This window comes from Motacilla alba, chromosome 1A, assembly GCF_015832195.1.
Source record: "Motacilla alba alba isolate MOTALB_02 chromosome 1A, Motacilla_alba_V1.0_pri, whole genome shotgun sequence".
Taxonomy (NCBI): Eukaryota; Metazoa; Chordata; class Aves; order Passeriformes; family Motacillidae; genus Motacilla; species Motacilla alba.
Genome location: NC_052031.1, coordinates 6,326,894 through 6,347,853, shown reverse-complemented (window position 1 = coordinate 6,347,853; position 20,960 = coordinate 6,326,894). Strand labels below are relative to the sequence as shown.

Sequence of the window (20,960 nt, the reverse complement as noted above, 5' to 3'; positions counted from 1 at the left end):
GGCAATGTATTAGATTGAAAGATGCCTTACTGAAAGAAAGGAGACATTTATGTTTGATATTTTACACACAGAATAAACTAAAACACCATGAAGGACAGAAGGCAAGCAGGTCAGCAAGAGAAGCTGCAAGATGACCTAAACACATCATCATAGGTTCAAGTACAGCCTCAGAGCATTAGGAGAGAGCCATAAAGGTTTATTGTAGGCTGAGAAAATGGTTGTTTCAAATCTGTTAATTGACAGTAGAGGGAAGTACTGCAGCAAAGGCTGCAGGGGCTTCATGTCTCTGGTTCTGCTGGGTTTGTGTGGTCTCTGTAGTTTGGTACTCAGATTTTGTTGCATGTTTCAGTAGGGTCCACATTTAGTTTGAGGATGTTTTGAGGCAGTTTGCACAGCTTCTCCTGTTCGCTGGGAGATTTTAAATATTCTCTCTAAGGTTTTCCTCCCTTTTCTGACAGGACATTATTACCCTTTATGTCTAAGCTAACTGCATAGGAAATGTTTCATTCAGAAGTCAAATATTCTAAGTTTTAGTGCTCAGTAACAATGGAATTTTGATGTGATCTTCCACATACAACTTGAGTGATTATATGTGTTCTAATCTTCTAAATCTTTCTCTTTTTGCAAATTTCAGGAATTGTGAATGACAAAGATTCCAAGGATTCCATTACAGAAGGAGAGAATCTGGAAGAGGATGAAGAAGAGGAGGAAGGTGGAGCAGAGACAGAGGAACAATCTGGAAATGAAAGTGAAGTAAATGAGCCTGAAGAAGAGGTGAGCTTAATCATTACCTTGCCTCATGTAAAAGAGGTGATTTTGATTGCTTGTTGCTTTCTGAAGCCCTTCTAAGTCAGAGCTAGCAGGTGAAATCTGGGTGTGCACAGCCCAGTCAGTACTGTGAGGATATTCCCATCCCAGTTCCATGTATGTGGAAAACTGGGTGTCTGTGGCTTATTCTTTATTTTGGCAGAAACTTGAACCTGACAGCTTTGCTCAGGGTATGTGCTGCTTCTCAGCAAGAAGATACCTTCAGCTTTTGGCATGAAAAAAACTCACTTTCAGATGACTTTCTTTATCTGTTTTAGAAGCAGATGTATTGACTAAATGTCTAAGCAGTCATTAGGAAAAAATAACAGGTGTTCAGGGTATGTCTGTGCAATATGAATAAATAAAAGATTTATGGAGCATAAAACCTTCCTTGTTTACTGTGCTAATAATATTTTCCATCAAAAATGGTGGAGCCAATAAAAAAACCACAAGTACGTAGAAATTCTGACTTGTCACCATGACACAGCAAAGCTGACGTGATAATGGTATTGTTACAAGAAAATGAGTTCATCAAGGAAATACAGAACAGTTTTTCTCCATGTGCTTGGGCTGGTTGATTTATTAATAAGCTTTCTTCCAATAGATCTCTCTCAGCATTAAAGGTCCTGAAGTCTGTGCCTTCACCCATAAATTAGTGTCAGTAGAATCAGAAACAGTTGCAGCGTGGGGAAGGCACCTCTGGAGGTCTTTGTATTTCCCTTCTTTGAACTTCATGAGTTCTTGCCAGTCCATTCCTGAAGCTTGTGGAGTTCCCTCTGAGTGGCAGCATGTATCAGCCACCAGTCCCAGTTTTCTGCTGTACATTTGTGAAATTAGTAATAAAGCTGAGTGAGTTCAGACTGAAACATTAAATAAAAACCAAACAAATTTATAAAGACTTAACTAAGCAACATGAAGAGTTTAGGAAAATCTTTGAGGAACCAGCTGTCCTTCTTGTTTAAAATAGTCAGCAGTTAATATTGAATATTTCAGGAGGGCTCTGACAATGAGGAAGAAGAGGGTGAAGAAGAGGAGGAAGAGAACACTGATTATCTTACGGACTCCAATAAGGAAAATGAAACTGATGAGGAGAATACCGTATGTATTGAGCTGGAGATAAGTGAATTGAATTTGCATCTTTGGTTTTCTTAACTCAATGTTTTTTTGCCAGTGCTGCTCATAACATATCTGGAAAAACACAGCAAGGACACTTCCTGCTATTCTTTCAAATACATTTTATAGCTTATTTTTATGTGTGCATACTTTGGTTATTACCTTTTGAAAATTTTTATGCTGTCAATTTTACTACAACATGTTTTCTCTGTGAGCTTTCACAGGTAGCTAGACTGGAAAATATTGTGTAAATGATGGTTTTGCAATGCCAGCAATAGTAGCAAACTGGTATGTTACAATAAGTTAACCAATAACACTCCACTAGATCTCAATACAGAAAAGGAGATGAGCCAAGAAGTGCAAAATTCCTACAAATATGAATTTGGGATTGACAGATTATAACGTCTGCAGCTAAAGAACCCACCTGGTTGAGCCTGAATTGCAGTTACATAGTAAGGAAATAATGAACATTATAGAACAATGTGTTATGGTGCTGACTTCTGACATTTTTGTTGTCATGTTGTGCTTTCCAAATAATTGAAGAGTAGCCTTTGCCCTGAAAATATCATCTAACTTCATGGACTTAATGGAAAATGGAATTAAAATAGGTGTGTTAAGGATAGAGACTTTTTTTTTGTTGCCACATCTTGGATGTGTCCATGCACCTGCACACACACACACACATGTGAGTCTGTCAGAATGTTAGGAGTGACCATAAATCAGAAAATAGGCCTTTCAAGAAAATAACCAAGGCTGAAAACTTTTTTCTTGAACAATTTGGTTCTATAAACCTTTTGAACCTATAGAACAATTTGGTTCTATAAACCTTTTGTGTATGATATAGAAGCAATAAGGATATTTTCCACTTACTTCTAGACTGAATATTCATATTTCTGAAACTAATGCAGTGGATAATTTTTTCCCATTGCAATAGGAAGTAATGATTAAAGGAGGAGGACTGAAGCATGTCCCTTGTGCAGAGGATGAGGACTTCATTCAGGCCTTGGATAAAATGATGCTGGAAAATCTTCAGGTATAAATAGTTATTTTCTTAATTCGATGTACTGCTAAGTGTAGTTGATTTCTTTCTTAAATAAGTGGTAATTGCTTAGGTTACCATACTAAAGGAACGAAGACTTCCCCCCCCCCCTTTTTTTTGGCCTCTTCTCTGCAGTTGACTTGTTTGGCTTTTACTAAAATAGCTGTTAATTGTGTTGTTGGTCCAGTGAATACATGACATGCTGACATACATTTTATAGAATGAGTAATGAATGCAGCAGATACTGTGCAAAACTTCTGACTTTATCATAGGTTTTAATAAACTTAAAATGCAGATACATTTAAATTTATATAAGCTTTTAGTACTTTGTTTTCTTAGTCACATCTGGTAAATATTTCAGTATTGAGTATAGCAAGCCCTGTATAATAAATGTATTAATAAGATGTAAAAAGAGTCTTGAATTAAGAATGTACATTCTACAATGTGTCTCATAAGGTCTCTAGATTTCTTTCCCTAAGAGATTGCCCTGTAACTTTCTTCTTCACAAGCAAGGAAAACAAAAGATAAATATAGTAAGCCTAATAAATGTAGTTATATATTAATTTTCCTGGAAGGTTAAACCTTTTCTCAGTTGTGAAAATATGAATGTTGCCAGCCTGACTGTGTCAGCATCCGATCATTTATAGAATTCACTTTTCTTTCATAGCAACGGAGTGGTGAATCTGTTAAAGTGCATCAGTTGGATGTTGCTATTCCTCTGCATCTCAAAAGTCAGCTGAAGAAGGGCCCCCCACTTGGAGGTGGGGAAGGGGAGTCAGAGTCTGGGGACACAATGCCATTTGTCATGTTAACAAGAAAAGGCAACAAACAGCAGGTAAGGTTTAGATGCTGTTTAAATAAATAAAGACCTTTCACTTCAAAAAAAAGTAACACAGAATTTTTTATTACTTCTTTCATTTCTCAAAATCAGATACAGACAGCTTCATTTTGACACATAGAAAATACCATATATAATTTCTTGGAATTCTTGGTTGTTAATAGAAATGTTTTAGAAAAATTCTGTGGTCAGATTATACCATTACTATTTACATTTGGTGATTCTACCAGTAGGTCAGTGGTATGTCTTGCGTGTATTTTAGATATAGTTGTGGAAGATGAAGAGATGTGGTTGGTGGACTGCCACTGAACATTGAAAGGACTAGAAAGAAAAAGGAATATTCCAGAATCTTTAAGGTTCTACAGCTTTTCCTGAAAACACTTTCAGCTTCAAATCAAGATATATGGTCATTGCTAAATTCCATTTCCTAAGTAATTGCCACTTGGCTGAATTTATTCACCTTGCAAGAAGAAAAAAAAGTCATTATCCCTGAAGACACTGTTAGGGGATTATTCCAGAATTCATGGAGTGAATCTCTTGGAGAAACTTAAATGGAAATCAGGTTGATAAAACAAACTAATTCCTTGCTTCATGCAGCTAAGCTGTATGTTAGTCTTGGCTCTTTTCTCCAGTGTATGTTTGAATTTTCCTAGCTCAGCAAATGCACAGTACACAAATCTCTACCTAACACATTCCACATGTATTTCTTGTCATGGTTTAGGGCTTTTAAAGAAATCTTTTCATTTTAGTTGTATAATTTGATGAAAATAAATTATTCTGAATTTATATGGAAAGCATAAGGAATAGTTTCATACCATCTATTTGAGCCTTTCAAGTGTTTAGATCCATGTCATTACTTGGTTTTTACATTTGTTACCTAAACTGTGACAGTCGTGTAGCTGTTGGGGTGTATAAACCTGGAGTAGGCTCCTTCTCTTCGTTCATATGAAACACATTTCAAAAATCCATTTTGGAAGTGGTTATTCTGTTTTCCTGGAACTTCAGTGTGGTATACAAAGTTCTACAAAAAGCTCTGAGTGGGAGGTTTTTAGCTGTGGTCATTGGTCTGAGAAGGGGTTTAAGAGAACTCCATTTTTAAAAAAATATTGTTTAGCTTTTTCAGGATAATTTACTAGGAGTATCTGTAGTTACAAGGAATTTTGGGATCTTCATATTCCATGTAAAGGGGAAAGTATTGCAGAAATGTGACTTAGAAAGAAAGCAGAACTTGTTCAGAGTTTTCCCTGCTCCTCCCCCAATATTTGGTTTTTGGAGTAGGCTCTTCCTGCCAAAACTCCTCTCAGTGTTTCTAGAAATGTAGAAAACAGTTGCTTTATACACTTGAATTAATGAAAGGCTTCTTTGTCCATAGTTCTGTATTCAGAAAAAAATGTGTTTTAGTACAGAGTTTTAATAGAAAAATAAGCAGGAAAGAAGAGGTGGAGTTGAAAAGAAAATAATTATTCCTTCTTACAGTGCTTTATTTTAAATCTGAATGAGCAGAATGTGCAATGAGTTTTGAAGTGATTCACTGTTAAGTTATAGCTGTAAACTTTCACCTTTTAAAAACAGTCAAAAGAAGTTTGTAGCAACCTGGGAAGCTGTAAGTAACTTCATCTGCACAGTCACCACAGTGATAAATGACATCAGCCTACTTGTTCACCCTGCTAGTAATGATTTCAGTCTCTGTGTGCTTTGTCAGTGTGCTCCTGAAACAAGAAATGTTGGAAAAATGGAATGTGCTGTGCTTCCTTCCCAAGGGTAATATTTGCTAGTGGAGGTCCAGCTGCCTTATACTCAGTTGTCACATCAGTGTCCACCCAGATTTTAGTGCAGCATTGACAAGTGCTTTTTTTGGAAATAAAACAAGAGCAACTGACTGGTATTTACCAGCTGCATATATCCAAATTAATGGTCATTGCAGGCTGATAGTGACAAGACACCGTATTTTGTCCTCAAAACTTAGAAAACTAGTAGCAGTAGAACCTAACATGGTTATTTGAAATTAAAGTGATGGCATTGTGATTTATCCATAAGCCATGAGAGAGCAAGGGGAGATTATGTTGGCATCATAAGGGATCAGAGCTGAGCTGTATCTAGTACCATTTGGTGTTTCTGAACCAAGAAGTTTTATGCCAGGTAGGTATGAACTAAAATGAGATATAGACAGTAAAAAGAAAGTCAAGAAATTTGGTTACTGCCCAAGACAAAAGATTATCTTCCCTTTGAAAGATTTTTAGCAAAGCTTCATAAAAGAATGGTAATACCCATGGAATGGTCAAATCTCTCCCTGAATGTGAAATTTTTGATCTTTTATGGTATTTTTATAAAATTTGTGGTCTAGTCTTATGAATAATGATTTTTGATCTTCCTTCAGTTTGGCATCCCTAAAGTGAGATCCTCTGTCCTGCCCGCATCTCACAGAGTTAATAAGAGGTTTTTGATGCACCTTTTCACTGTTTGCAAATTGGAAATGTTTCAGTTGTTCAGTAATCATCATATCCTGTAGTAATTGTCATTAGTGACTTGATTTCAGGTGGCAGCTGATTGCCTTGAGATAGTGACTCAGTGGTGTTTTGTTAATGCCAGGCTGTTTTTCTGTATCTGTTTCTCTCATTTGCACCCTTCTATAGTTCAGGGTTTTTTTCTACTTTAGGCATCCTGTCTGAAAACACCAATCCTATTTAGCTGGTAAATCCATAGAACAGAGAAAATACAAAGGACATATTAAAATGGATGAGGAGCTTAATGGTGAAGCTGAGGAATGATTTTTATCATGAAATGCTGCTAATGCATTAGTTATTTGTGTAGTTTACGTAAAGTTCATGTGATGATATCTGGGAACCTGCACAGCCTGCTCAGCAATTAGTAACCAGAGCTTACTTTGCTCTTGGAATTTCAACTTTCATTTCTGTTCTTCCCTGCACACCTTAATAACAAGCTCATATTTATATTCAGTATAATATTCTATTACCCTCACCCCAACCCCCAAAAAATCTCATCTAAATACATCTTGGAGTTAGTAGGGTTTAGGGATTTACTGCACCCAAGTTTTTCTCAGATCTTTGCAAGAGTCTCTCTTTACTGTTTCAAAGACAGTTTATTTTCCAGTGCTTCATCTGAGTCTTCTCACACTCATCACTGCTGCTAGTGGGGCATTAACCTCTGAGATACCTTGAGACTGTTCAGTGATTATTGCATTAAATACCAGCCACAGGTGGTGAAGATTTTGCTTTTACTCTAAATCTTCTCAGCAGAGGTTTTGATAATTTATCTCTCTCTGCAGCTTTTGACAGTGTTAAGAGCAAAGAACATTTAGGAATTTACTTCTGTTTCTTTGGGAATAGATCTCCCATGACGAGTAACAAGGAGCAGAGTAGTTCGTGGAATATTGGGAGTGATTATCCTTAAATGCATTACCCTTCTTATGGCATAGAAATACTTATTTCTAATGGACATGGAGTTGAAGGAGGAAGAGAGATTTTTCTAAATGTTTGCAAACTTTAGCATTAAGGATTTTCTTAGAACTGTTGTTTCAGTTGTGGTTAAGATTAAGAATTATTTCTCTGTTCTGGAACAATTGCAAAAAAAATAGATATGTAGAAGTAACAAATTGGATTTTCTGAGTCTGAGGAAAAACAAATCACTTACCCTACACCTTCCTGGAAATATCAGGTGGATTTCCAGAGAGAGGGTTTTTCTGTGGGAGTGCCAAGTTTACCTGGTGTGCCTTATGGCAAATCAGATAATAGATTTAAATCAGAATGTGTGGTGGGCACATTTGGGTATGGGGGAGGAGGAAAAGATCAATCTGACACCATGGTTGTCTCTAGACTAAGAAGAAGCACTGGGGAACCAGAATCATTCTTAAAAAGAAATGTACTGGCCAGAGAATTCCAGGGAATGTGTGAAATGCTTGAAGTGTTTTTCCTCTGTTATCACAAGTAGCAGTAGATATTCTGCTCAGGGGGCTTCATCTTTTTGGAAGGAAGAGACCTGAAGAGGGAGATGCAGCTTTCTGAACCAGCTGTGGTGCATTTATCTCAAGACCAGGGCAATTCTTTGTGGGCAAATCAGCTGGTCTGAAAACAAGAAATAAAGCATATGGCTGTGCCTTCCTGGGGAAAGACAGTCAGTTTTGTTCACATGAATACTGTGTGTAATAGGTTTTGAACACAGCCTTTTTTGTGTTTTTCTGTGTCTTCAGCAGGTCTTGCATTTTCTCATGCTGCTTTATGTGAAATAGAAGTTCAAAACAAACCAACAACACAGTTCACAGTAGGAACTTCTGTAGAAAGTACTTCATTGAAATAACCTAGAAATAACCATAGCATTTCTGTAGTTTGGATTGTTTTGTATTGGTTGGGTTTTTTTCTCTGATGGGCATTTTAAAACTTCTTTTCCTTTGCAGTTTAAGATCCTAAATGTACCGATGTCTTCCCAACTTGCTGCAAACCATTGGAACCAGCAGCAAGCAGAACAGGAGGAGAGAATGAGGATGAAAAAGCTCACTTTGGATATCAATGAACGGCAGGAACAAGAGGACTATCAAGGTAAGAAAATCACCAAGGATTTTTTTTTTTTTTTCAGGGGAGCCTTTGTGGATCTGCAGAAATCATTATATGGGATGATTAGCAGCTGAAGTTCTAAATATTGATTTGCAGTACTTATGGGAAACCTTTATTTTGGTTTTAGTCATTTATTGTTTCCTCCCTGGTCTTTATACTTGAAGAAGTTTTTGTAGCTGTTCCATGAAAAGGAATTTTCAAGTGGGTCTCAAATTTCAGCATTTCCATTTATTTTGGGAAAGGGGAAGATCTGTGATTGTTCTTTAAAAATTAAGGTAACACAAAATCAGTGTGATGTTTACTGCATGACAGTTGAGTTGGATACAATATGAATTCTGGACAATTTAAGCTCTGCTTTTAAGCTATTAATAGGTGTTTTAGATATTAATAATATCTAGATTCCTTAGACTTGCAAGTCCTGAGGTAACCTTCACCAGAGAAATACAAAATGTTACCTGAGCTTCATATTGTAAAGGTGCTAGGAGTCAAATCTGGAGCATAAGCATATATTAACAAAATAAGGTTTTTGTACAGATTACATCATTAATTTGTGTTTTGAAGACATGCAAGTCAGGCACTTTGGAACCTGCACAGATTGAAGCAAATAGTTAATACAGCAGATCTACAGTCCCCTAACAGGTGCACGTCATGTGTTCTGTTGTTGGGTGTTTTGTTTTGGGTTGTGGTTTTCTTCAGATTCAACTTCCCTCAGCTTACTCACATAGTAAACAAAGCCAGACCAATAAAGCTGATGTCTTATGGTACTGTTTCCATTTAACATCTCAGAAGTTTTTGCTCTGCTTTTTTTGGTAAAGATGTTGTAGTCTGGTGGTAATCACAGTGTAAGTAGTTAATTAGCAGGAAATCTCATTTAAGGCATTTAGTGAAAGGTCATTGTTCATCAAGAAGTGGGAAATTAAAGCAATTTTAATTTTAAAACACTGTGGAATCCAGTACTTCCTGCAGAACTTCTATAGTACCAGAACTAAACTTGTAATTGTAAAAAGGAGTATCTTCCAAAGTGAGTGTCTGCAGAGCTCGGAAGTGGTAACACAATATTCTTAGTGTTAAACATGGTAATTAGCAGAAACTTTCCTGAAACACTTGGCTCTTATAAAGCCCACTTGTTAAAAAGGTAGAGAGAGACTCTAGAATTAGACATTTTAGTGCTTCGCTCAGACTCTTTGTGGGTTTTTCCTCATTAGAAACTTCTAACATTTCTACTGGTCAAGGCATTTGGGTTTTATACTGTCAAATGACTGTTGGTATCTAAAATGAACCTGTTTAATCTAGGACTTTATTGTGACCAATTGTGCTTTATATCCAAAAAAGGATCACATTGATTTATTTCTGTTGGACAAAATCAGAAAACTGATACAAATTGATAACTGGAAATAGGCTTTTTAAAAATTTTCTCATAGGTTTTTATTTAGTTGCTGTGTACAAAACAATACAGGAAGGAAGTCAGCACAAAAGCGAAAGGTTTTTCCATAACTGACATCCCTTTTTAAAACAGCTGTTGATGCATCTTAACCTGGGTAATATACAGAGTAAAACCAAACCAAGAAGGACCTTTTAATCAGGCTAAATTAAACAGACCAAATTACATTCACCTTTGGAACAATTTTTTTATTCAGATTTTGTGTGCTTGATCGTTACTTTTGAAGAGTCATCCTGTCTGTGACAAGTTGGTACCTACTCATTGAATGAAAGTGTTGGGTTTAAGTTTCTGTTTAAAGCTTTGAAGTTACTGAGGGAGGAAGAATTCTCAATTTCTGGAAGAATGCCTCAGGGTTGTCCCAATGTTTGCACATGTACTTGTTCTTTTCATCTGCACAGGGTAGCTAATAGATGGAAATTCACCAATGTACTTCAAAGTAGTATCAGATAAAGATGTAATGTTTCAGCAGAGCTTAGTATATTACAACGATTTTTTAATTTAAAGAACTATTAGGAACTTGGGTGGTTCTCTAGTTTAGACTGGTCCTTTTCTGTGTAGATTATTTTTTTCTTCACTAAAGAATCAAGGAGGTTTAGTGATGTGCCTTCAGCCTAGAAAACTCACTGTGCTCCCCTGCCATCTCTGCCTTCTGCTACATTCTCCAGTTCTGAACTTCCCAGTCCCAGATTTCCTTTCACCTGCTGTGTGGAGAACAGAAGAGGCAGATGTGCATGTACTGTTCATTCACTGCTTGCTGCTCACGCCTGCCTGGCATCTGGTTTTCCTCCTGAGTCTCCTCCTTGCCCCCAGAGCTCTCTCCTGGCACAGGGGTTGTTGGGAAGGCTGGTGTTTCATGATGTTTACAAACATGGGCTGTCAGTGTGTTCAGTGGCTGCCTTTGCCAGGTGCTGAATTCAGTGTACAGAACATGGATACAGGGGTCACTGACTGTTGGCACAGATATTGAATCAGTCACAGTTTCCCAGTTTCTCCAAGAGCGGGTGGATAACTTCACTGAACGTTTCACCTGCATTCTGTAAATAGTGAGGGAGCCTCATTAGAGTCTCTAGTTTAGCCCCACTGAGAGCAGTGTGTGTGCAGCAGGTGATGGGTGTGTGTCTCCAATGAGATTACCAGAGACTGGAGAGCCAGACAGAGCAGACTTTCAAACATAATCTGTTTAACAGCTTATTCCACTTTTCCCCTTCATTTATCCCATCTGTCTGTTTGCTGAGTAATGTAGATCCCTGCTCAGGTGGACTGTAGGAATACTTTCCATTAGATGTATTAACAGATTGGCAGAGGTTACCTCCTATCATGTATCTGTAATTATATTGGTTCCTTAATAAGCATTAACTTAGCCTGGTAAAGAAACATTTTTTAATCATTAAAAAATGAAATAAAGTTTTAGATAATGAGTTTTACCCAGTGTCAAAATACAATACTATCCTAGTTTAAAATGCCCATAAGTTGGCTGTCCAGGGCTAAACTGGGTAGTGTGGGCTGCACTTCTGCACTTTTTTTTTTATTCCCACTGATGATAAAGTGAAAAACTCCATCCGTGGGACAGCTGGTGCAATGTAGGTCAGCTGAGTCACCTTCTTCAGGTGCCTGTCTTCCCTGGAAAATGATCCAATTATGCCAAGCTTAGACTTAAATACCTGACCGGCAATGCCTAATTTTAGGACAGGTCTCTTGCTGAGTCCTTAATTGGCAGCAGCATTGTCCAGTTGTTACTATTCCAGGGAGGTTTAATGTTGAGGCCACTCGTGGGCTGTGAGTCTTTGTTCCTGATCATTGATGAAGAAAGTGGTGGCTGATGTGCTTTTAAAGAAAAGGTTGCAGGTCTTTTCTTGAGCATCTGTGATGAAAACCATTGCTGGCAGTTCCATGTGCTGGAACATCTGGAAATGCAAGTTCATATTGTGGGGTAGCTTGGGTTTATCAAAGCTGTGCAATGCGATTTGTAAGTTTTTGTAAATAATTTATGTGGAATAACTCGAGTGTTAACTCTACAGTGAAGTGTACGTGTAAATGGCAGTGAGATGTGCATGTGTAAATTCCTATGTAAAAACGATCCATAGAAAATGTATTGAACTTTCTTCTATTTCCTTTTCTTCTGCCTGAAATCCCAGAAATGTTGCAGTCTCTGGCACAGCGTCCAGCTCCAGCAAATACTAATCGTGAGCGGCGGCCTCGTTACCAGCATCCGAAGGGAGCACCTAATGCAGATCTAATCTTTAAAACCGGTGGGAGGTAGGACAATCTTCCTTTAAATGTGGTAATTCTGGTTCTAGGCAAGTAATTATCTTCATAATTGAAAGAGATAATGATCTCTGTAGTGAGTGCTTGGGCAGTCGTTTCCATTCTAAAGCATTCTCTTAAAATGCCAAGCAGTGTTTTGTGTTTCTAACCCAGTGTCTGTACCTCTGTGACAGTTTGGAAGCCAAAAGATTATTTTTCAGTTGTGAAATGGCTGCTAGAATCTGATCCTCTATTTGTAGGGGGAAGGATAAAGATGCATGTCTGCTTTCTCCATGAGAGGGGGAGAGGATTGGTTTTTTATAGTTTGTGCAGAAATTCTCATGCTCTTTCTGTGGGGTGAATTTGACAGCTATTCCTCTGTATTTGATGCCCTGAATGGAATATGAATATAGTAAAGGTGGGGAAGAGGGAGCAGAATTTTCAATTTATGGTGTGCATTATGGTGTGCAAGTTACGGTTTTGTCAAGCCAGCATTAACATGAAAAGAGTCATTCCCGATTGTTTAATAGTTGTTCTGAGGCTTTAGTATGTGTCTAGTCTCACTCAGAGTAAGCTGGCAAATAAACCATTAGATTACCCTGCAGCACACATTTGAACAGACAGAGTTTCAGTGAAATGCAGACTTGCTTTCAAGTTTCTCTTTTCTTTGCAAGTTCATTTGGAAGGTGGATGGATAGGAGCATCAACTGGGAAGGGACAGTTTACCTCCTAATGGGTCTGTCTTTGTAAACTGCAAATAAGTTAATGTAATGCACTATGTCTGCGTACAGAAATAGTTGCAGTAGCTTTGCAGCTTCTTCATGGTACATATTTATGATCATTTGATAACGTCCTGATGATCGCTCACTCCATTGAGACCTCATACAGACACTGCTTGTACAAAAATTTTTTTAAAATATTGCAGTTAAAAAAATGTTTTTTGAAAATTAACCAGATGTAACTCAGTAAAATAAGTAGTGCTTTCCATTTAGCTCTTTCATGTCGCTGTAAGCTAATGCTGTTGTAGGAATAAAGTGTTCAGATACACTGAACTGCCACAATACTTGCAGGTGTTTCATTAACAGCTGCAGCATCCTGCTCTTTGAGGCATGAGCTGCATGCTGAAGTTATTCTTTAAATACAACAGCCAGACCAGTAGATGTGATATCTGTACATTTCTTTTATATGATTTTCTTTAGAAAACTTTTTATATTGTGATGTTGTAGGGAAAATACAATTTTGGACTTGACTGAAGTAGGTCAGATGTTATCCAGCAAACAGTTTGAGTAGTGTTTGCTTATTCAAGTGCCATGCACTTGCAGTTCTGATGTAGTTTTGTATTATGGGGTTTACTCTTTGTTCCTTTTAATCCGGAAGCTGCTTGGAACAGAGACCAGGAAGTTTGTTGGAGCAACAAATTTTATTTGTGGTGTACTGCAGTGCTCTGCCTGGCAGTCATGCATCAGTTGAGCCATCTCAGCCTGCAGTAAAGGACTAGTACTTTTCCCAACTCCATTCATTTCGTGGAGACTGTGGGTCCACCAGTGGCTTCCCACTGGCACAGGTTGTCTGTTGCCTGCATTCTTAGAGCCTCTGCTTTGTGGGATATATTGAAAATAGTCTTCTGACTTTGAAGGTTGCACTGCAGTCTCTGCCCAGACCCCCCTCATGCTTTGTTAAAAAGTTAAGTTAGTGATTTCTGAGGATGCTGGAGGGTCTCGCTGAGCAGATAGGAACTGAGCTGTAAATTTTCATATCTGTGTAGAGAAGGTTTCACATTCCTGCCTGGTAGAACCAATGGTGTAACACAGAAGTTGTCACTTCCATGAGGACACGTTGTGTTGCTGCTTCTTTGTACATGAACACAACTGAAATGTTACTTTCTTGCAAAATAACTCAAACTTACTGGCAATAATAGTTTGCTGCTTTCTTTCAGGTACACAACTTATTTTAAAATTCTTGAGGTTAGGGATAACCTAAGCAAATAAATCTCTTGGTTGATTCCACTGTAATGTACAATGTGACAGGTTCTGATAGCTGAGGTAGGAATGAGGCCTTTCTTGCATTTCAGGGAGTGTTGAGAGTAGAGAAATTGATTTGTTGTTTTTACCTTTGCTTTTCTGTTGCTGAACATGCCCTAAGCACTGTGTTTCAAACACCTTTTAGGAAGTTAAATCCAAATGTACCTATTGTAGCAGTTCATTTCAGAAATTAATGAAGGGAGCATTGGGTTCTTCCATATGTTTTTGGCCTTGAATAACTGGATCTCACTAAGCAATTAGCCCTCTATATGTTTTTAAAAAAAGATAAATCTTCTGCAGTTTTTAGTTTATTTCTCCTCTGCTAATGTCCTTGTTCTGTACTAAAGTAAATGCAATGAGATTTGCAAGCTTTGTCAGTTTTCTTATTATTTACTGTGTGCAAAATGCTGGATCAAAAATTGGAGTTTTTCTGTTTGTTTGGAATTGCCTGCTTGAATTGCCTCAGGTTTTGAGATGTACTGGTCCTGTAAGGAGGAGATTCTTTCTGAGACTTGTACATTTAAGGCTGACTGGCCTTAAAGATAATTTACTGTGACTCCATTAAAAGTAGAGTTCCTTGATTTGCTTCAGCAGAATTGGGAAGAAAACAATTTTCTTTCTTGCCTCTGGTTCTGTAGCATTTGTGTGGTAAGAGAGGCCTTTGGCTCTCAGGCTGTTAAACTACTACCTTCAGGAAACACAAAATTTACTGAAGTAATTTTTTTTTGGTGATGCGATTATCATAAAAATTGACTGGTACCATTAGGAACAGCTTCTTAAAATATAAAGTGGTTTTCCTTTGTTTAAGAGGATTGAGATCCATTAAATAGCTTGGTTTTAAAAGTGAAATGAAAATAACATTATATAAAATGATTTTAAAACCATTGATTACCAAGAAAGTCAAATTTCTCCCTATAATTCTTCAGTTGAGAAGCAGGGCATTACCAAGGATTTTATTTTGTTAAACCTCTCCTTATTAAAAGATGCAGCCTCAAAGTTTGTTGCTGTTTTGAAAATATAGGGCCTGCCTGTGTCCAAAGTTCCCCTAGGGATGCAGGTACAGGCTGGGAAACCAAATTATATTCAAGTTAAATGGTGATCTCAGGTCTCCTGTTTACATCTGACTCTTATTTCTCTTTAACCCATTTAATAAAGAAAAATGAAGCATAACAGTAATAACAGGATGCTGGGATTTTATTAGCTAAATATTCTCCTCATAAAGAATATTGCATTAATGCCGAAAAATCAGAGTTTGGATAATAAGGAGAAATGTGAATTTAACATGATTTCCTGTTTCAGCTGCTGGACCAACACAATTCATACATCACCTGTCATGAAGCTGATGCATTGACAGTGCTGCTTTATCAAGCTTTGAATTCCCTTCTTACTGAGATGAGCCTTTCAAACACAGCTAAGAAATTCCAAACCCCTTTTCAGCTGTTTCACGGGAGGGAAACAAAGGGAGGAATATGGGAGGGGGGCTCCAAAATCCTGCAGCTGCTTCTGGTGGACTGCACAGGAGTTGAACCAAAAATAATAGAAAAGTCTCAGGTGCTTGCTGTGGCAGGATGGTGCTTGTTGAGCTCTGCAAGCAGGGTGTGAGTCTAACCCAGACAGCAGAGTTGGAGACACACCTGATCACAGTTCAGTTCAGAGGGAGTGGATTGCAAAATTGTACATATAAGCCATGCTCAGTTAGAAAGACCCCTGTGTTTGAAAAGGTTCTTTCAAAATAAATAATAACAATTACCTACCAAAAATCCCTGCAGCTCTGTGGCCCTCTGGAAACCAGCTACCAATCCCCAAAAAATTCCCAATCCACTGTACACACTGACTTTGATTTCACTTTGTCAGAGCATTTTATTTTTGATGGATAGATGAGACTATCATCTTACAAAAGTTAAGATTCTCTTACTTAGGGGAGTTCAGCTTGTGTGGTTTATTTGAATTTTGATGTTCACAGTATGGAATGTGGTAAGTCAGATGTGATTGGTGTTTAATGGGCACCTTGGTGTTTTCTGTTTCTTGCTCGTGGTTTTGGGTGATTAGGGGAGAGAGAGAACAAGGAGCATGGAAATTGAGATTAGCTGAGAAAAGCAAAGCAGAGAGTGAACTGGGAGAGGAGGTGTTTCGAGCTGGAAGTTTGTGAGGAGATTTGTGAAGAAATGCAGCACTGCAGAAATGCAGAGTGTTGTGGATTGGAGGACATGAGGGGATTAGGGATAAGTGTGAAATCCAACTTCAAAGGTCTCGGATGTCAAGAAATAAAGAGATTTTTGTGATCTTGTGGTGTCAGCAACATGCAGAAAAGAGTTGATTATTGATATTCTTCTGGGCACTTCTCAGTTGAAGCTGTAAAGTTGTCCTGCTTACTGAGCTCTCCCAGCTTCACCCGTGCCATGGCTTTGTGATTATTTCGTAGCCTGTGGTGTGATGTTTCTGTGTGTTTTCACGGCTTCCAGCGTTCTGCTCCAGCCATGGTTTGTGTCAGAGGTTCTGTGTGTTTCCCTGTCGCAGGCAGGCCGTGCTAATGCTCAGCAGAGCAGACTCTGAATTTCATTCACATTAACAGTGCGTCAGTGGCAGGAAGGGGAGTGTGGGAGGAGACTGCAAAGAATTGATTTCTTTTACACAGAGCTCAAGATGGTTTTAATTTCATCTGTGTGCTGAGTTTGACCTTGCCAAATACAGGTTTGGATCAAGTTTACTGGGTTGGACACAGATGTGAAATACCTGGTTTGGGAAAAACTACTACTGCTTATTACCGTGGGTTTTCTGGGCAGTTAGGACTTGGTGAAGGGAAGGAGACATCTTGACTCCATTTTAGAAGGCTGGTTTATTATATTATGATATATATTACATTTAAAAAGATCACACTATAACTATACTACAAAGAACAGAGAGAAAGATTCATCAGAAGGCGAGACAGGAATAGAAAGGAATGAATAACAAAGTTCTGTGACTCCCAGAGAGTCCCAGAGCTGCTGCCTCCTGGATTGGCCACCAAGTAGAAACATCCCACACTGACCAATCGAGGAAGCACCTGCTGCATTCCACAGCAGCAGATAACAAATTGTTTACACTTGAAGCTGAGGCCTTCAGCTTCTCAGGAGAAGAAAATCCTAGCAAAGGGGTTTTCATAAAATATCACAACCACAACTGCTATTTTTGGCAGCAGCACGTTGCTGTGATACCCTGAAACAGGGATCTGCCACCAGCATGTGCTGCTAGCTGCTGGTTTGGGTGAGAGTTGGAGACTTTTGACCAAGTTGGAGACATGCAGCCAGTCCCAGCCTTTTTCCTTCCCTCCCCATCAGCAGTAGAATGGAGCAGATGGAGAGTTAAAAGCACGATCCTGCAATTCAGTGATGTCTGCCCTCAGTTGTGACCTTCTGCAAGTGAGATGTCAGTCTACTAAATAAATAAAGTTCTGTTCTATTGAAAGCACATAGTCAGTGCTCTGATGTTGAGTGTGCCACAAAGAATTGGAATATTACATTATGAAACAGTAACAGGTGGTTAAAACCAAATAATAGAAGCAGCGCTGCAGTGAATTCTAATGATGCATCAGCTCAGGACTTCCTGGCAAAAATACACAGCATTTTTATATAAACAAACACTGGATATGAGAACAAAGCAACACATACAAACACAGAATTAGTGTGAAAGCGTCATCTGGTACAAGAGGTGCAGAAGTTACTATGTCCAGATAACATATCTGGAACATTTTTCCTGCAAGATGTTCAGTAGAAACCAGGTTTAGATCAAATGACTGTTGAACAAACACTAGAAGATTATGCACTGATGTAAAGAAACGTGAACTGTTGTATTTACTTGGTAAAAAATCTGGGTGTGTAGCCCTGGAGCTTTCTTGGAATTGTAAATGTTGAAGTTTTATGTTGATGTCTATTATTAATTTTAATTTGCAGCCTAAAATCAGCTAAAAAGGAGCCCAGATGCAGTAACTGCATTGTGCTGAAGTCAGTGACACTGGGGTGGCCTTGCTGCTGCATTGCCCTGGTCTTGTTGAATCCCCTGCCTACCATCTGGTGTCATTCTTCAATGCATTTCTATGTTCTTGAGAGAATTAAATGTGACTTTTTGTGGGTAGGGATGTGTTTCTTGAACAAGAGATGGTGGAAGATTTAAATGCACCAATCAACTCTAAAAAAGATTCTAACCAATTATTTGCCTCTGGAAAGCCCTTTGTAACATTTCTGCAGAACTTTTAAGCATTAAGAAACTGCACAGAAAGATGAAAACTATTTACAATAACTGTTTTTTTCAGCAAATTCACAGCTGAGCTTCAGTAGTTCAGCATCTCATCTGCGAGATAAGGTGCATATAGGAAATACTCACTTTTCATAGTTTAGGAAGGTTTATTAAACCTTATCAAAAATACAACAGAAAATTGAATAGAGAAAAAAGGTTATGGGGGGGGGGGGCAGGAGCAAAAGATTTTCCCCACCATGTGCTCAGCTCCCTCCCAATGGAGGTTTTCCCTTTTTAACCCTTTAACCGCCCCCAGAGTTCTGTCCATTATCCCCCTTCTTCGCTGGCCAGTGGTGGAGATCTCTTCTCAAATGCTGACTGGAGGTCAGATGTCACCAGCCCTCCCAGCTGTCCCTTGATAGCCACACGAGGGGCTACAACATAACTATAAACCTATAAACTTTCCTTAACCTATATACATGATAATTGTCTGTTAATTGTGAGTCAATCATTACTCACCTATCACATGCAGATCATCCCCCTGCTTTTGTGTGGTGTGGCCTTTTGAAATGGTTGTGCAGAAAAGAGAAACGTGTAACTTTGAGGGTAAGAGAGTATCAGAAGGAGCGGCAGCTGCTTTTGGGGCCCCGCAGAGCTCTGGGCTGCTCAGGCTGATGTGGTTGCTGTCTGTGCTCTTCCCGCAGGAGACGTTGACCCAGCCGCCAGTGTCATTTCATTAGGTCCTGTATCTCTGGTGTTGTGGAGTCCTCCAGCGATTCAACGAGAGCAGTGGACACATCTCAGCATGTCAGTCTAGAGCGTTCAGAACCGAAACCTGGGACAGGCTGGGGCCGTGGGGCACGAAGAGCAGCCTCCCCTCTCCCCCCCCACCCCCCCAAAAAAAGCTTTTTGTTACGGGAACCGCATTGAGGGTTAATCTTCTCATAGGAGCAGAAGCAAACGGCGAGATGGGGAGCTTGACCTGCGAGCAGCTCGGCGAGAGCCGAGAGCAGCCTGGAGTTCAGCCGATGGCACTGGAATGGGAAAGGCCTTTGGCAGCTCAGCGTGCAGGGAAATAAAGCTCTGAACTCGCCACAAGTTACGTTGTCTCTGACTCGAGCACTTGGTGTTGGAAGGATGTTCTTTGGGGGCTGCAAATCTGCAGTAGAAACACGTAGAGCAAACAGCAAAATGCAGAAGAAAACCCTGCCGAGTAGGTAACTCCTCAAACACTCCTCAGTGAGAACGTTCTTGGTTAAGGCAGAGCCTTTTGCTGCCACATGTGCCAGAAAGGGGGTGGGGAGGGGTGAAAAACTGAAGAGCCAAGGAGGTAAAATGTCTGTTAAGGTTTAAAATAGAAAGTGAAGTTGATGAACACGGAGTGTTGACTCGTACTGCTTGGAACAGCCTGACACCAGCCTAAGGACAGGGATATAGTTGAGCCCATTGTATGTATCATTGAAAACCAAAACGTGCCAGTCAGCATAACAGGAGGATGTCAAGGAGTGGATCCAAATATTTTGTTGATCTTCATGGGTTGATAAGCCTTTGTGTCTATTGAAACAAACAAAAAGTTTAAAAAAAAAGATTTAAGTCTGGAAACAAGTAGAATTTTTATTTTTTTTTCTAAGTAGAAATGAGGTTTCTTGGTCTGTTTCTGACAATCTGTTATTTATTAGCATAGGGTTTTGTTTGCTTTCAGGTAGAGGTAGTTCATTGAGTTCAAGAGCCCATCTGTATGTTACTACTAATTCTTTTTTCTAGCTCTTTTAAAATCCTTTTTACCACTGGTTTTGGTTTCTGCATGTAGGAAGAGAGACTTGTAAAATTGTAACATTTCATACAGAAATGCCGCCCGATCTTCACCAGCTTCAGAAATCTGACCTTTGCCAATGCTGCAATAAAGTGTTGTAATTTAGAGTCGGTGTCTGCCTCTTGACATTCACTTTGTTCTTTGGAAATGATGTTTTGAAGGGTTTGTGGTGTTTTGTGGGCTGTAGTTTGGACGGGAATTCCAGGTCTTTGATTCTAGTCTTATGTGATTTTTTCATATAGTTTTCTTTCCACATGACATTCATGGGTATGTTCATTAATCACAGTTGTAACTCTCAGCTCCTCCAGGAACGTCTCCTGCACCAGCATGACCATATCCCCTGGTCAGTCTCCACTTCCCCAAACAAGGCCTACCAATTCCTAATAGCAAATTAAGGATCTAATTGTGGTTCAGACTCGAGTCAGCTTCCTTTTCTCAACATGTTGCTTAGTTTCAAAAGCATTTAATTTATCCAGATTGAGTAACTGCATAAAAATAAAATATTAGCTCTGTTTTATATGTGTCAGTCCAATGCCTTGGTTGGAATTGGGATCAATGGAAATGTTGAAAGTTTAGAGTCATCTGGGGATTTTCCTGGCTTCAGACTGAAATCACAAAACAGTTCAATGAAACCTTCCGAAGTTTAATTTTAAAATTAATTATTCTAATGTTGTGCCAAATAAGAACCTCAGAGATCATCGTGAGTGAATTAATCAGGGTTGAATGTACAGGGACAAACCTTTTAGCAGGGCCTGTTGCAGTAGGACAAGGAGTCATGGTTGTAAACTAAAAGAGGATTGACCTAAATTAGATATAAGGAAGAATATTTTTACAGTGAGGGTGATGAGGTACTCGCACAGATTT

General features: G+C 38.9%; 1 protein-coding gene across 4 annotated transcripts in view; it reads left to right on the top strand.

Annotated features, from left to right (window-relative positions):
• Positions 1-20,203, top strand: part of UPF2 (UPF2 regulator of nonsense mediated mRNA decay) — a 53,993-nt gene extending 33,790 nt beyond the window's left edge. For 3 of the 4 annotated variants that reach the window (XM_038153365.1, XM_038153367.1, XM_038153368.1), the window contains 7 exons: positions 635-774; positions 1,801-1,905; positions 2,855-2,953; positions 3,627-3,794; positions 8,209-8,350; positions 11,942-12,062; positions 18,988-20,203. In XM_038153365.1, the coding sequence (XP_038009293.1) occupies positions 635-774; positions 1,801-1,905; positions 2,855-2,953; positions 3,627-3,794; positions 8,209-8,350; positions 11,942-12,062; positions 18,988-18,997 (785 nt within the window). In that variant the 3' untranslated portion in view covers positions 18,998-20,203. Of the gene's footprint in view, positions 1-634; positions 775-1,800; positions 1,906-2,854; positions 2,954-3,626; positions 3,795-8,208; positions 8,351-11,941; positions 12,067-18,987 lie in introns of those variants that run through there. The other variant, XM_038153369.1, reaches the window with a different exon arrangement.
• The last annotated feature ends 757 nt before the right edge of the window (positions 20,204-20,960 follow it).